Source organism: Fusarium falciforme, chromosome 8 (genome assembly GCF_026873545.1).
Source record: "Fusarium falciforme chromosome 8, complete sequence".
Taxonomy (NCBI): Eukaryota; Fungi; Ascomycota; class Sordariomycetes; order Hypocreales; family Nectriaceae; genus Fusarium; species Fusarium falciforme.
This window is the reverse complement of record NC_070551.1, coordinates 2162753-2178768: the sequence shown is the minus strand read 5'-3', so window position 1 is coordinate 2178768 and position 16016 is coordinate 2162753. Positions and strand designations below refer to the sequence as shown.

Below are 16016 nucleotides of genomic sequence, written 5' to 3'. Positions count from 1 at the left end.
AGAGCCAGGGCGGATCTCCTGGTCTCGGGATGCGCGGACATCCATTGTTCGCTGCCTTGGTCAGCAGCTGCACAGCACAGCCTCTGTTCGTCCCAACATTAGGTAGAGGTCATTCACTAAGCAACCCCCAACGGGCACTGCCCGAAGGATTGGATGTCATCGCCGACGGGTCGTGGAGGACGAGGCAAAAGACGTCAACTGGCGGTAGGTACGTAAGACTGATCCCCGGCGGGCGCAACTTGGTCAGGGTCTCGACCTTGCGCCACCTGATGTAATGCCGCCTGGAGCTGGAGAGAGAGAGATCTGCTGGCTTCAACCCCTCATTCTTTGAACTTACGAACACGGGCTCAACGTTCATGCCTAGAGTCAAGTAGAGTTCTCATGTACCGATGCTCCCGTCCGAGCTTGACGAGCCCCAGAGGCGACGCAATCTGCACCCAGAACTGAGCTTTCCAGTAGCCTAGAGCTAGGTAGCTAGCTACTGTAATGACAGATTGTTCTTGTGACCTGCTTTTCCCGATCTCATTTCTTCGTGGCCGATTCACAGTCCGTAGCCTTGACGCCGCCTCGTCCGCCCGCACCCGTGTCTGTCGACAAAAAGCATAGAGTGATTCGACACGAGCGTCTCCTCGCCGAAACGCCCCGGCCGCAGAAAAGCCTACTTGTACCAATGCATGACGGAAGGTTCCAACAGGTACTCTGGGGGTACGCTGCCCCAAACTGTAAATACTTGACCTAGGCTCCAATTTTAGCAGCGATGCCAAGTATAGCCCTGGCTGGGCGCTCGTGCTGACAAGTACCTGCAGATCTGGGACTTGGCTTTTTTCTTAGCTAGGTTCCAGGTGCTTAGCAGGTTCCCCCCCCGTCATTCATTCTGGAGACCATCTTGCGACAAGACAACCTCCGCTTCCATGTCGATCAAAACACCTTCTCCTCCCCTTTCTCTCGTCTCGTCCTGTTTCGTTACATTCTCGACCTTCCTTGCTCAGTAAAAGCCGCATTCTACACTTAACCCTCCAGTTCTTGCATAATCATTCATCCCCTTCATCTCTTCTTGCCACTTCTTTTGCTTCACCTCCAACCTACTTCTCTCTCCTAAACCTTGCTTCTTCAGCTCCTGTTGCTGTGCCTCCGTATTCGTACTCTAATAAACAACAACATCCCCCACGCACGCTGCGACAAACCAAACCAAACCACACCCACTATTAGACACTGCGAAACCACTTGATCCAGACTCATCTCATCCGTCTCACCACATACGCCGGTATCACGTTCCACGCCCACCCAAATCGCCGCTTCGTCTTTCACCACCTTCTCTTCTCGTACCTGGATCCATCCTCCGTCCCAACGGTTACAACCCAGCGTCCATTCACATCCCTGCTTGTAACCCCATCCCTTCGACTTCGACGGCCGAGGGGCCAATCCATCTTGTCGCCGCCTTCACCGAGCCTTTTATTACCTGCCATCTACTACTGATTTCCCGATCGACGTTTACAACGATTTTTCGAGCGCTTCAATCTCTTGGTCTACGAATTTTTTTTGGACATTACCTTCGACCGTGCTTCCTACCTCATGCGCATGGCATCGCCGTCACCCTCAGCCCCGAATTCAAATCATCCAGCTCCAAGCGAATAGTCAAATATGGCCGGAACACTCGTCGAGCGCCCTGTGCCTCAGATGCAAGCTTCACTCAACACCAAATTCGATTTCTCCGCGCGACCTCGCAGCCATTCCAACATCGAAGCTGCATTCTCCCCCGTAAACAATGATGGCTGCTTCGACTTTGATCGTGTTGTGAAGAGTGGTTATGTGCAGAAGCGCACCCAAAAGACCAAGGTATGTACTATCCTGAGTGTAGTCCCTGGCAATGTTCCGAGCATACCCCTCGTGCGCTCCTGACGGGCTGCTCAAGCCCAACTGGGTCTAACCTCTGATTATAGAAGTGGAAGAGCGTCTTTCTTGTGCTACGACCCAACACCATTTCCCTGTACAAGACTGACAAGGAGGACCGTTTGCGACACCAAATCTACCTGTCCGATCTTACTGCCGTCGCCGAACTCAAAGACCCCAAGCACAAGCGCCAGAACGTATTTGGACTCTTTTCGCCGTCCCGCAACTACCACTTCCAAGCGCAATCTGCCCAGGAGGCCCAGGAATGGGTCGCCTTGATTCGAAAGGATGCGCGCATCGACGAGGAGGAAGATGAGATGTTTCTGTCCAGCCCGAGGGTCACGCGACAGTCCCTGGCTGGCATGAACCCAGTCCCTATCAATGGTTCTCTTGATCGACTGGGCGAGAACGAGCGTTTCCTTTCGAGCTCTCCCGAGCCCCTGGCAACGTCAACCTCTAAGTTCGGCACTTCCGGAGGCAGGAGGAGATCATCTATACTCGAATCTTCCGGATTGTCCGGCGCGGAGTTTGCGTCCCACTCCGATCTTTCCGATACCGAGGGTCTCCGCGTTCAAGATACCTCATTCGAAAGCTTCGCCGTTCAGTCGCACACCAGCCTCCCTCCGCCAGGCCCCATTCGCCAGCCGGGCATGGGAATTCGCTCCGCTAGCCAGACCAGCGTGTCCAACATTGACCAGGACCCAGACCGTGTCATCTGGCAGGGCTGGCTCTACTTCTTGCGCAACCGTAGCGGAATGCGCCAATGGAAGGATATGTGGGCTGTACTCCGCCCCCGTAACCTTATTCTCTACAAGGATGAGTCCGAGTACACAGCTCGCTGGATCCTGCCACTTTCCTCGATTGTCAACGTTGTTGACATGGATCCCCTGAGCAAGAACAAGAAGCATTGCCTGCAGGTCATCACCGAGGAGAAGAGTTACCGCTTCTGCGCCCACGACGAGGATGCCCTCGTTCGTTGCATCGGCGCCTTCAAGAGCCTACTCGCCAAGCGCCGTGAACTCGAGGCCCGCGTCGCAGTGGCTTCTTCATGACCAGAGGCCAGTCGACCATGAACAATGAGCAACAAGGCCTATGTGCCACGGGCCTCGACGAAACAGTAGCACCCTTGACGAATTACGACGCCCAACGTTTTCTTGTTTCTGTCTGATAGCGAACTACTTGATCTACTTGTCTAACTTTTGTTTAGCGAGACTGGCAAAAAGAGGAGGGATATCCATGCTTTTGGAGGAGTTTTCTTTTTTGTTTGTTCCCACATAGCGCCTGTCCGTACGCAAGACCTGCTTCATTTTGTATCCATAGTATATACCTATCAAGGATATCCACCATACCTAGCACCGTTCTCTAGCATTCCCAGAACACACCATGTTTCATAGTCCCAAGATAGCATCCCAGTATCCCAAACGCCGGCCAAGTCTCTAATAATGCAATCTCAAGACGGTTACAACAAAACCCAAGCTAGAAGTGAACTGTAAAACACTGAAAAACACCAAGACTACCAAGACGGCAAGACATGCAGGAACGTGTACGGATCGTCGACGCCAGTCGGGCCCAACGCTCTGGGCGTTGCCGCATGAGCCAAGAAGTAAGGGCATGCGAGTATGTCACTCCCAGCCTCCAACCGCTCATCAGGGTCGCCTTGGCGTTGGCCGGGAGGGGTGTATGTCTTGGCTTGTCGGCGAATGAAGCGCGAGGGGAGGTGTGTCAGTTCTCCCATAATACGGGCAGTACATTGACTCGCTGACTGTCATCCTGGAAATGATTGAAGATAAGCCTACTCCATCTTGTCAATTCCAAAAAACTCGGCATCGAAATTGCCGTGCTCCATCAAGTTAAACTCGTCGTCGTCATGGTCATTCATCAGGTCTTCGAACGTGGCATCAGCCACTCCATGCCCTCCGAGACCGGCACCTGATTCGATGCTGCCGAAAATATCGTCGTCGTCGAACACCGGGTCAAGGGATTCCGTCTTCATCTCTTGAGAGACCATTTGGGTGTCTGTATTTGCTGAAGGCTCTGTCTTGATGGACATATCACCAGCATGCCCTGGTGGTGGTGGTGCGGGGTTCGCCTGTCCACCGGCGTTTGTGGGTAAGAGGTTGTCGAGACCCAGGATATCGTCGTTTCCTTCAGTAGGAGCAAATGTCGTGAGGTCAAACGACGGCTCTTGGGTGGTGGATGGATTCTGTGACTCGTTGTTTGGGGCCAGAGCAAAGCCCATATTGGTAAAGTTGAGCTCCGAATGAGGCATGTCTCCCGTGAGGTCCATCGTATTGTTGTCCAGAGGCTTTTGATCCATGTTTGGCATCGGGGCCATTGGTGCCGTTGCGGCTGGAACAGGTGAGACGCTGGTTTTGATGTGAGCAGCCTCACCAAGGGGATTGGGATGCATGGTCGCCACGGGCTCGTCCTTCATCGCCACATCTTGCTGGCCAACATCCGGGAGTCCCATACCCATATCGGGAAAGGGGGCCACAGGCTTGTTGCCTGTCATATCGGCCATGGGTTGAGCAACGGGAGGGGGTGGTGATGACTCAATATCAATGACCATGGGCGATTTGGACTGAGGCTCAATAGGCTGAGGGGCCTGAGGTGCCGGTATAGGCTGTGGTAGCTGACTCTGCTGCTTCTGTTGTCTCTGTTCCTGTAGCCTCTTGAGGTCACGCATCAAGACGGACTTGGAGTTGATCTTTGTGGGTGTGAGTGCGAGTGTCTGGAAAGGTCAGGCCTTTTGGGGGTCACTCACGATATCCCATTCTAATTCGTTCAGGGCAGAATGAAAGGTATGGATGGTGTCGGGCAGTTTAGACTTGAGTGCACCATGAGGCGGTTGCATGCTACCCTGAGCATCTCTCCGTGAGGCGCGAAGAGCCTTGCCAGTTTGAACAAGCTGAGATATGAGTGGTCAGAAAGAACGGCTCAACAACAAGGCTTAAATCGGAGGTGGGCTTGGGATCCTTACAACGTCGTTGACCATGAGCTGTAGGACGTCCAGCGGGTCCTGGGGTTTTTGGGACGCCATTGTCAAGGTCAAGTAGCCGAGGTGCTTTGAAAAGAGCAGGGGAATAGGCCTTATGAGGAGCCTCCAATTATCTGTTCTTTAAGCACGTCGTAGATCCAAGAGGTTGCAAGATGGGTTGTTTGTCTTCGAGGTTGAAATCACAAAGGTGAAGACGCGCCCCCAAAGCTTAGGCCATCCAACGAAAGTGAGTTTGACGGAGCGAAGTCACGTGCGCCCAAGATTCACTGCCTGAACTTGGAAGTTGTTTCACTTCTAGATCGGCTTGTTAGGGAGGAAGAAACTTGGGTAAGCACATAAGGAAAAGAAATATACTAGGTGTTTTGGATAGCAATGATATAGTGCATATACTTGAACTGGCTAGTTCGCCCTGGTTGTTGGGACTGGTGCCCATGAGACGAGGGGCCGCGATGATTGTGCATGCGTTTGCCTTTGTGAAGCGTCACTGAAATGAATAGTACCTATGTAGTAAAGCGGGCGGTTTCTTTTTGATATGTCGCTTAGCGTTTGGACAAGATATACAACCTGTATGATCCCCGACTATTTAGGAAAATCTACCAGTGTGATATTATCCTCGGGTCGAGGCAAGCAAACGCTGGCAAACGACGACTTCTGACGCCAGCCAACCACCATTTAACGCGGCGCTGGAATATCACTTACCGCTCTTCTGCAAACGACTGGAGAGCTCATCTATTTTCCCGCGGGATATGTTTACCAGGGTTGATATCTGAGGCGGAAAAGTTGTCGAGGCAGACTCTGTCACGCCATTCCTGCTGGATACACATGTTAGTCGACTAGCGCTGGTGCCGTGGGCTGGTTGAAGACACAGGAAAGCCGTTGGAGTTGATCACGTTGAAGAATGGAGTTTGTAATAGAAGTGGCACAATGAGTTTAGCCATAGCTTATGGCTTCTCGAGGCCAACTACTCACCTTCGTATCCCACTCTTGGCCCTGTCTCATCGTCGTCAACTCCCGCCCGCTTCTCGACGCCCCATGGTTTGCGCCTGTTGTCTCTCCTCTCACCCCTTCACATCCTTGACCATGTGATCGAATCAAGCGTGAAGAATGACAGGATAACCAATCACTGGTCACGGCACCTGCAGGGGATGTTGGGTTGGCAGTTGAGGTGGATAGTCGGTAAAGGTCACCGATTGATACCAGGCTGTTAGTAGGTGCTGTACTGTACAGAGGACTGTGCGAACTTCCAATGAGTGGTGGTAGTTAATCTGCCCGTGCCCCTCCATCGCCCGCGCTTCTTCCTCCCTCTCTTCCCTTGCTTTCCCGCCAGTACTAGGATTCGAAATCTGTCTGTTGGAGCGGCTCTTGCGATTTTCCTTTGGGCTTCGTCTGGTTCCTCTCCTGTGTCCGATTTTTCTTTCTTCCTCGTTTCCTCTCCTCGTGCTTTGTCGCTTCTCTCTCGTCCGTCTTCTACTGCGCATCGGTCGTTGCTGCAACTGCTACCTAACTCGCCACAACTTCAGAGTCTCTCTCGCCGTCCCTTCAAATTATCTGGTCGTTGTCTCTCGTGCGGTTGCTGGGCTCCGATTTGTCACGTCAGGTCGCAAGGTACCGCCGCGATTCTTTTGGCTGCCCGTTGAGCGGCTCACCAATCTCCCCCACGTCTCACGTCCACTGGCAACGTCTCGTTGGCTTCCGCTCAAGAAACCCTCCTCTCCAGCTTCTCTTTGCCCTGCGCTGCGTATCGCATCGCATCGCAAACACTCGGCCCTCTGCGGATTCCTCCCCGAGCTTCTGGGTTTCCGCTCCCACTTCCCGCCTCCCGTCTCCCTCCCGTCGTCAGATCAGACCCCTCTGTGCCCACCGTGTCACTAGCTTCCTCGCCGAGTTGACCCCTGTCCTGTCAAACGCTACAAGGTACATACTGTCACCGACCGCCGACTGCGCTCCACCTCGACCGACCGACTACAGCTCATAGGTAGCCTTACCACCCTATCTCTGTCGTCCATCCTCTCCTGTTCCTCCCCTCCAAACCGCCCGCATCCTCCGACTTCTCCTCCACGACATCCTCGAGAATGGCTGACGCTGGCACTCCCTCCAACACGGCCCAGCTGCCTCCTCCGCCTGAGCCCAATGCTGGTGCCCAGGGCTTTCAAGGCGGCCAGAATGGCAGCCAGGCTCTCCCTCCTCCGCCTCTGCATATCCCTCAGAACACCAACCCGATTCCGACTGCCATCACTTCGCCCAGATCTGGCGACCAGGGAGGCATCATGTCTCCCACCAGCGCGGGGGGCTTCCGCCGTGCCGCCCCTGAACCTAACAAGCGCGCCCTCTATGTCGGTGGTTTGGACCAGCGCGTGACAGAGGATGTGTTGCGTCAGATCTTTGAGACTACGGGTCATGTCCAGAACGTCAAGATCATCCCTGACAAGAATGTAAGAACTGAGCCCGTTTCGCCGCGGCCACAGAGCTGGGCGCTGCATCATGGGAAAAGAAAAGGCGGGCTAACCAAGAACCTTGCAGGCGCGGGGCTACAACTACGGATTCGTCGAGTACGATGACCCTGGTGCTGCTGAGCGTGCTATGCAGACCCTGAACGGACGACGGGTTCACCAATCGGTAACACATCACCGACAAACTCGTTGGAGGACCGAAGCTAACACGTAGCGTAGGAAATTCGAGTCAACTGGGCGTACCAGTCAAACACGGCAAACAAGGAGGATACTTCCAACCACTTCCACATTTTTGTCGGCGATTTGTCCAACGAGGTCAACGACGAGGTCCTTCTCCAGGCCTTCTCTGCTTTTGGTTCCGTCTCTGAGGCTCGTGTCATGTGGGATATGAAGACTGGTCGTTCTCGAGGTTACGGTTTTGTCGCCTTCCGGGACCGACCTGACGCCGAGAAGGCCCTGAGCTCCATGGACGGCGAATGGCTGGGCTCTCGAGCCATCCGATGCAACTGGGCGAACCAGAAGGGCCAGCCGTCCATGGCTCAGCAGCAGGCCATGCAGGCCATGGGCATGACCCCTACCACTCCCTACGGACACCACCAATTCCCAGCGCATGGCGTCGCTAGTTACGAAGTCATCCTGACCCAAACCCCCAGCTGGCAGACCACCTGCTACGTCGGAAACCTCACCCCTTACACAACCCCCAACGATGTTGTGCCGCTGTTCCAGAACTTTGGCTTCGTCGTCGAGTCGCGATTCCAGGCCGACCGTGGATTTGCTTTCATTAAGATGGACACACACGAGAATGCCGCCATGGCAATCTGCCAAATGAACGGATACAATGTCAACGGCCGACCCCTCAAGTGCAGCGTATGATTTGCCCTACCTCATCAAGCCTCTCCCTGAGGCCACCCATGATTGTACGAGATAGATGACTGACATGTGTTTGCAGTGGGGCAAGGACAAGACGCCCAACCCTCAGGGAGGATTTGACCCTTCTCAGCCATACAGTCCCCAGAGTGCTCAAGCTCCTCAATACCCGGGTACGCCTACCTTTTACCCCCAGTATGGTGGTGAGTGTGAAGCGTGAGCCAGCAGGCAGAGCTTGTAGCTAACAGCGATGGAATAGCCCAGTACGGCGGACAGCCCGGTAACTACGGCGGCCCCCAGACTGGTTCGCCGGCAGGCTACGGAGGATCCCCGATGGGATACGCCGGTCCCCAGAGCGCCGGAGGCTACGGACGGGGCCAGCAGCCCCCCAACGCCGAATGGGCGCAGCCTCGCCCCGGACAAAACTTCAACAACGGATTTGGCGGTTACCAGGCCTAGGAGGCAAAACGAGACCAAAGCAAGACGAGAAGCTAAAAGCCGGACGAAAATGATGACCAGGGATGCAAGTGTTTGTCATTTGAGATAACCATACTCTGGGCATTTTCCTCCCTTTGCCTGTTACCCCCCCTGTTTTCTTTCCACATTTCCGAGGATTCTTCTCATCAGCTTGTCTTGTTGGTATCTATCTGCTGGCATTTTTTCAAGTTTTACTGCCTTGCCTACAGAAGGGGAATTCTGTCATGTCCCTCCCCTGTTTCTGGGGAAAGAGGTGGTTATGGTTTTCTCTCCGTGTCTCTGTCTCTGTCTCTGTCTGTTTTGCTTACAATCTACTGTATGCATGGATCCATGTTTTTACTTCTCTTCTTTTTTCGTCGACAAAAGTCGGGAGCGCCACATGTTTCTCAAATCTCTCTATCTCTCTGTCTGTACGAGCGCTAATCCCAGGATACCATCAACGTTTCACCTTAGCTTTGCGGCATTTGGGTCAGGGACCAGTCTGGCATTTCAATTTTCCCTTATCTGACGAGGTTATGAATGTTCCATCCAAATCTTGTGTATCTGTCCTGTCAATGGAGCGTCTGATATTTCAGTGGCTGGCGAGGGGGCGGCAATTCCATTCCATGGATCATTATTTGTGTATCTAGCGGCAAGATTTTCTTAACGGATTTTTTCCTTGTCCCCTTTATTTTCATTTTTACCTCGGTACACGGAATGACGGAGAAGCGAGCAAGAAGAAGCCGTTGTAAAATTGACGACCCAAGAGATGGGGAGAAGAGGATGGAGGTGAGGAGTGAGTCAGAAGGTGCCCAGAGAATGCCACTCGGGACACAAGGGAGTCTCGGGGAGCTTCTATGAGAGGAGGCAACGCAAGATGAAATGAGAGACGAATGAATGAAACAACGATGACGAGGGGCATTCTTTGGCGAATGCAATGTCATATTCTGAGCCCTGGCCTCGGGATTGTAATGAAAGAAGTGGTCTTAATTAATGCATGGGCAACTGAACACCAAGGCAGACAAAGCAGACGCACATGGGGCGGGAGATGGATGCCCAGTTGGAGAGCGCGAGTGCTGTCTGGGGATCTATCTATTCCCTTCTGCACATGATGCAAGAGACCGACTACAACTTGGAGCGATCCAATGGAAATCATATTCTGATCTGATACTTGCTGTTGTTGAAGATGGGTTGCGTCTTGTGTCACCAATTGATACCTCCATACCTCACGAGTCTGTATTACAACAGGGATCAAGTTTGACTTTGGAGCTCTTTGAGTGTGACATGTGCAAGAGAGAGACGCAGAAGAAGTTTGGGAAATACCAGCAGCGAGAGAAATACTTGGAACAGCTGAAAGGTGAATACCTAACCTTGGTCCATCGGCGAGGGCGGGTATGGCATGGACACGAGAGCCACGTACGTTGGGCCGAAGATGGTGAGCTTATGAAACGGGGTTGGGACGATTTATGGGCTGCTTCTGGGGCTTGGGAGGGCCTGGGCGTGAGGTGCCGTGAGGGTTTGCGGGACCGTTTGGGATTGTGAAACTTGTTTTTCTTGCCCTCGTTCTCTGGTTTTCATGTCTTTATTCTTTTGAATACATACTCGAAGTAGCAGGGACAAGGACGCCATTGTTGGTTTTTGGTAAGGCTGGCTGGCATCAATCGGGTAGAGATGCTTGCCTGGAGGGAGCCGGGGGGGAACAGCATTTGAATTTCTCAAGAACCCTGCTTGGACGTCGTGCCGTGTTGGCAGAGCATTTCCGGATGGACCTAAAGCCAATTCTTTCTTTGGGCAAACTCGATGGAGCTGCTGGTATGACAGAAAACGTAGTGCCAGCAAAGAGGGGGAAGAGAAAATCATGGAGATCGGTTTGCCACGATGTCGGCCAAAAACACCGTTTTTGATGCCACTCTTTCTTGTTCATCGTGTAGTTTATGCCAATCCACGCAAGCATCCCCATCGCGAACGGCGTCAAGCTTGCAGAAAAACAAGGCGCCAGTGAGCGCTGATTCGTGACGACGCACGCATGCAAAGGGATCGTCTGTCTCTCTTGGCCGCCGACCCATGTTAGTCCGCCGCCGCCGCCCCCTCATCCCCTTGTGGCCGCCGCAAATCTCCCATCGTTTCTCCAGCAAGGAAGCGGACGAACGAACGAACGAACCTTGCCTGAGTCGGTCCCCCGAGGAGAGGGCTGGGCTGAGCTGGGTGAGGGGCGCGGCTTTGCGGCGGCTGGGCATGGATTAATCCAATGGATCGATTTGCTTGGCTCGGTTCGAGGTTCTAAGGTCAGAAGAGTCAGAAGAGAAAGAGTGTGAGAGAGGTCCGGGCTTCAAGCCCAACAACGTGAAGCGCCCTCTGTCAGCAGCCCAGCCCGGGTACCTGACCGAGGGACCTACGGAGCGAGGGTTTACAGCAGGTTGAAGGGATGATAATCAAGGGTCTTTGGGCATTTATTTCTGCCGGACTGCCTTTTTTTTTCTACGTCTGTTGTCATGTCCCATGCGATTGCGTAAGGGTAGCATGTCTATCCGACCAAGTAGGTAGACAGACGACATCCGTCTGGTCTTGTTCGAGGGTCTGTGTTAGAATGGATACCTACCTAGGTATCGTCCCGTCGGCATTTGACAACCACTCGAGATTGGATCGTGGTTGTATCTGCGTGCTGTGTGCACAGAGTCAGTTGGCGCTCTGTTTGGTACTGGACTGGACTGGCTGGGCTCCATGGCAGTAACGATACCCTCTGTAATACCTCTCTACCTAGCCATAAGTGGCTTTTGCCGCCATGCCCTTGGTATCCATCTCTTGACGTCGTCCTTCTCTCCATTGCTGGATGCCGTCTTTCTCATACTCGGGCCGCCCACTTGCCGCCTTCCTCGTCTGGTCTTGTCTCATCCTTTTTCTCTGAGTGAGGGACAAATCTTGTGCCCCCCGGGTTGGCCGCAGCCGTAGTCTTCTCACGTTGCACCCTCGCATTCTCACATCCACATCCGCATCCGCCTCCTCTCGGTCTCGGGCTCTCTCACCATGAGTAGTACATGCGCTTATTAACCTTTCCATTTTACTCCCTTTCCTCTTTTTTATCGATCGAGAACCCCAAAGCCAATCTGGGCGTGCCGTACTGTACCATATCACCACCTTCTCGTCATCTCGCCGCCTCTGCGTCATCCTCGTCTTTACCACCCTCATCCACTGATTGACCGACACACACGCTCTCTCACGCTTCCCTCCTCTTCCATACCCACCCCCGGGCCTTGGGCCTCCACTGACGACTGCCCAATCCCGCCCCCTCCCGCCCCCAGAGCCAGACAGGACCAGAGCTCCAATTCGTACGTACATACGTGCTGCGCGTGTGCTGTTCTGTTCCGTGCTGGCTGTGCTGTGCTGTGCTGTTACGGTACTCCATAGACTACCTGCCTCTACCTACCTGACCTGGCGCGCTGGCTTGCTGGGCTGGTGGACTAGTTAGCGGGCACCTCACGCTCTACGCGACCGACGGGACCAGCCTGAACCCAACTCCAACTCCAACTTGGCGACTGCATTACACCCCGACCCAACCAGCAGCAGAAGCAGCCAACCATCCATCCTGTCTACCCAGGTAGCTAGCTACACTACCTAGCTGGGTCAGCCAGCCTCTCCTCCATCTCTTGCTCTCATTTTTTCCCACTCCTTCCTCCATCATTCCCTCGGCGGGATCTTCTCGACGCCGACCTTCATCGACCCAGAGCCGATAACCACGCATTCCCCCATCCCCACTGGCGACGACAATCACAACAACCGCTCCCCCGCCGCCGTCGTCGACCACTTCCTCGAACCACCCCGGCGACCACCTTGACGCTGTCGCCTCAGCTGCTCGACTCGGCTTCCGCAGCTGTCAGCGCCATGGATACCCAGTGGCAGGCATATCCCGCCGCAGGCTCGCCCAGCTCCTCGAGAAGACACAACGGCAACTCCCAGGTGCCCCGAGACTACACCTCCCAGCCTCCTCCTCCTGGCGGATACAAGTACGACCAGTACCACGGCGGCGCTCCCGTTCATCCAGGCGCTGCTCCGCCCGTTTCTGCTCCCGCTGGTAACCCGGCCGCCTCCCCCATTGCACCCCCTCAGATGCGCGACGGCAACGGCGACGTTGCCATGCACGATGCTCACGACGCCCACGCGGGCATCAAGTACCCCATGAGGCCCCATCACCAGTCTCACATGTCGGGCGGCCGCCCCGTCAACCTTCAATCTCCCCAGGAGCCCTCGTCTGCTACCCAGCGATACTCTCCCATGGAGACCTTGTCCCCCACCTCGCCGTATGCGCCCAAGTCGGGTTCCAACAGCCAGTTCACCAGCCCGACCTCGCAGCGACAATCACCTACACGCCAGGACTACTCTCAGCCTCCTTACTTTCCCGGTGGTCGCCCGCACCAGCCAGGCCAGCAGCTGCCTCCCATCAACCCTTACGCGTCTGGAAACCCCCCAGAGGGCTACCCTTCGTCTGTTGTTGCCAACATCGATGGCGCCTTCAACCTCGATCCCAAGTCTCCTCGCAGGCCTGTGCCCGTCAGCAGAGGCCCTGTGCCAGAGTTTAAGAAGCTGAGGGCTCCGTCTGACCTTCACCCCAAGGTCAATTCGCAGCCTCCGTTCCGTCGCGCCAATCCCGAAGGCGGCTTCATCAGCGTAAGTTTTTTGCGGTTTCCCGCTCGTCCGTATCCCTCCATGCTTACAGGATTGCGCAGCCCCTTCAAGCTCTGACCGTTCATCTGCCTGCTACATACCGCATTTGCAACCCAAGCTTCAAATACGAATCGTCGCGCAATCCCCGTAGAGTCTTGACCAAGCCTAGTAAAGGTGTCAAGAACGATGGCTACGACAACGAGGACAGCGATTACATTCTCTACGTCAACGACATCCTTGGTTCCGAGGAGGCGGGTCACAAGTATGTCGCAATACGGTCCTCCAACTATCAGGCGCTTGATATTGACCTTTCTAGGAACCGTTATCTCATCCTGGACGTGCTGGGTCAAGGTACCTTTGGCCAGGTTGTTAAATGCCAGAACCTAAAGACCCAAGAGGTGGTGGCTGTCAAGGTCATCAAGAACCGCACAGCCTACTTCAACCAGAGTATGATGGAGGTTTCAGTACTCGATTTGGTATGCGATGAGAACCCACTGGCCATAGTTCACCAAGACTAATCCTGCAATCAGCTCAACACGAAGCTCGACAAGAACGACGACCATCATCTTCTGCGCTTGAAGGACACATTCATCCACCGTCAACATCTTTGTTTGGTGTTTGAGCTCCTCAGCGTCAACTTGTACGAGCTTATCAAGCAGAACCAGTTCCGAGGACTCAGCACCACTCTGGTCCGCGTCTTTGCTCAGCAGCTTCTCAATGGTCTTGCACTCCTCAACAAGGCCCGCCTGATTCACTGCGATTTGAAGCCCGAAAACATTTTGCTCAAGAATCTCGAGAGCCCTATCATCAAGATTATCGATTTCGGTTCGGCTTGTGACGAGCGACAAACCGTGTACACTTATATCCAGTCCCGATTCTACCGTTCCCCCGAAGTCCTGCTCGGCCTTCCTTATTCCTCCGCTATCGACATGTGGTCCCTGGGCTGTATCGTGGTGGAACTCTTCCTAGGACTGCCACTGTTCCCAGGTTCGTCCGAGTACAACCAAGTGTCGCGAATCGTCGAGATGCTCGGTAACCCGCCTAACTGGATGATCGAGATGGGCAAGCAAGCTGGTGATTTCTTCGAGAAGAGGCAAGACGAGTTTGGTCGACGGACATATCACCTTAAGAGTATGGAGCAGTACGCCCGCGAGCGCGGTACCAAGGAGCAGCCGAGCAAGAAGTACTTCCAGGCCAACACCCTCCCTGAGATCATCAAGTCGTACCCTATGCCTCGGAAAAATATGAAGCAGAGCGAGATTGATCGAGGTATGTATCCATTATATGCAAGTACTACTGCGACCGTTACTGACAGGTACAGAAATGAACAATCGCATCGCTTTCATCGACTTCGTTCGCGGTCTTCTCACTATCAACCCTCTGGAGCGATGGTCACCACAGCAAGCGAAGCTTCATCCTTTTATCACGCAACAAAAGTTTACTGGTCCTTTTGTTCCGCCCATGAACCTCAAGTCGAGCTCGCTGAACCGATCGCCAGCGCCCGGAACCCAGCAGCAGCAACAAGCCGAAGCACTCAGCAAGCAGCGTGCGCAAGCGGCGCAGGCACAAGCCGCTTCAGCAGCCCAAGGAGCTTACGCTTCGATGAACTCGGGACAGTACTCTCAGTCTGGTCATGTGCAATCGCAGATGTATGGAAACAATTCCATGTATTCTCCTGGAGGCAGTCATGGAAACATGCCCTCAGCATATGGTCAACAGTCGGGCCAGTATGGACCGATGGTCATGTCCCAGCAGCCTCAACAGATGGTTCAGGGTCAGTATGCGCAAATGCCCCAGCCCAACATGTATCAGCAAGGAGGCATGAGGCAGCAACGGCCACGTGCTTCGACCATGGAGCAGCAGCAGAGCGGTATTCCTGCTGCCATCCAACGAGTGGCCAGCCACCTCGATCCCAGTCAACCAATTCGGTTGCAGCCAAGCCCGGCGTACTACCCACCAACTGGTGAGAGCCTGGCAACAGCGGCGGAAAATGCCACTCGAACAGGGGCCGGACGAAGGGGGAGCCGGGTGCAGCAAGGCGGTCGTGGAAACAGGGACTTCATCCGGAACCTGGAGGAGCGTACTCTCGAAGAAGGTTTTATGGGCAACCAGAACACCTGGCATTGAATTGGCCTAACGATGGACTAGATGTCCGCGCCAACCTGTGACTCGAGCGCATCCACTCGCTAGGCGAACATCCGCCCCCGACGTCCGATCACGACGGCATGGCAAACGAGCCAGAGCTCATGGTTGGTAGTTGAGCAAAGCCCTGTGGTAGTTCTAATGAGCTAGGAGCCTCTTTCTCCCCTCCTCGATGCTTGGGGCGCCGACAAGACGAGACCTCAGCCCGTGCCGAATTGACCTCAGCGTGACGCTCACAAGCAAGACACGGCGGCAGTAGCTCGGGGAAGGAAGTCAGGGGCTTCGAATACCCGTCCGGTTGGGCATTTCGATGCTGAGGACGCTTCCAACATGCCTCAGGCGAGGATCACGGGGGAGCTGGAAAGCACCGCATCCGGCCTCCAGTTCGACAGGAGTCGGATGGGAAGAGCAGTTGTCTGCGGGATGGACGGGGAGATTTGTTTATGCATGATTTCTTTTGCTTTGACACGAGCGAGGCATGCCTCGACACAGCTGTTATACAACCGGGCACGCTCCCGGTGGTGGTATACTTGATTGTTGTTTGTTTATAGCCT

At 54.3% G+C, this 16016-nt stretch overlaps 4 protein-coding genes across 4 annotated transcripts; 3 read left to right on the top strand and 1 right to left on the bottom strand.

The window, feature by feature from the left end:
* Positions 1-1641: 1641 nt before the first annotated feature.
* On the top strand, positions 1642-2942 carry NCS54_01049800 (Hypothetical protein; the record flags this gene model as incomplete). The annotated part of the gene is made up of 2 exons (XM_053155803.1): positions 1642-1836; positions 1941-2942. The coding sequence occupies 2 exons, from the start codon at positions 1642-1644 to the stop codon at positions 2940-2942; spliced, it is 1197 nt and encodes a 398-aa protein (XP_053011778.1).
* A 740-nt stretch (positions 2943-3682) lies between these two features.
* Positions 3683-4930, bottom strand: NCS54_01049700 (Hypothetical protein; the record flags this gene model as incomplete). The annotated part of the gene is made up of 3 exons (XM_053155802.1): positions 3683-4597; positions 4655-4798; positions 4871-4930. The coding sequence occupies 3 exons, from the start codon at positions 4928-4930 to the stop codon at positions 3683-3685; spliced, it is 1119 nt and encodes a 372-aa protein (XP_053011777.1).
* Positions 4931-6960: 2030 nt separating this feature from the next.
* Positions 6961-8664, top strand: NCS54_01049600 (Hypothetical protein; the record flags this gene model as incomplete). Its single annotated transcript, XM_053155801.1, has 5 exons — positions 6961-7320; positions 7409-7504; positions 7558-8205; positions 8288-8408; positions 8465-8664. The coding sequence occupies 5 exons, from the start codon at positions 6961-6963 to the stop codon at positions 8662-8664; spliced, it is 1425 nt and encodes a 474-aa protein (XP_053011776.1).
* Positions 8665-12540: 3876 nt separating this feature from the next.
* Positions 12541-15447, top strand: NCS54_01049500 (Protein kinase domain-containing protein; the record flags this gene model as incomplete). The annotated part of the gene is made up of 5 exons (XM_053155800.1): positions 12541-13323; positions 13383-13582; positions 13637-13796; positions 13851-14589; positions 14642-15447. The coding sequence occupies 5 exons, from the start codon at positions 12541-12543 to the stop codon at positions 15445-15447; spliced, it is 2688 nt and encodes an 895-aa protein (XP_053011775.1).
* Positions 15448-16016: the final 569 nt, after the last annotated feature.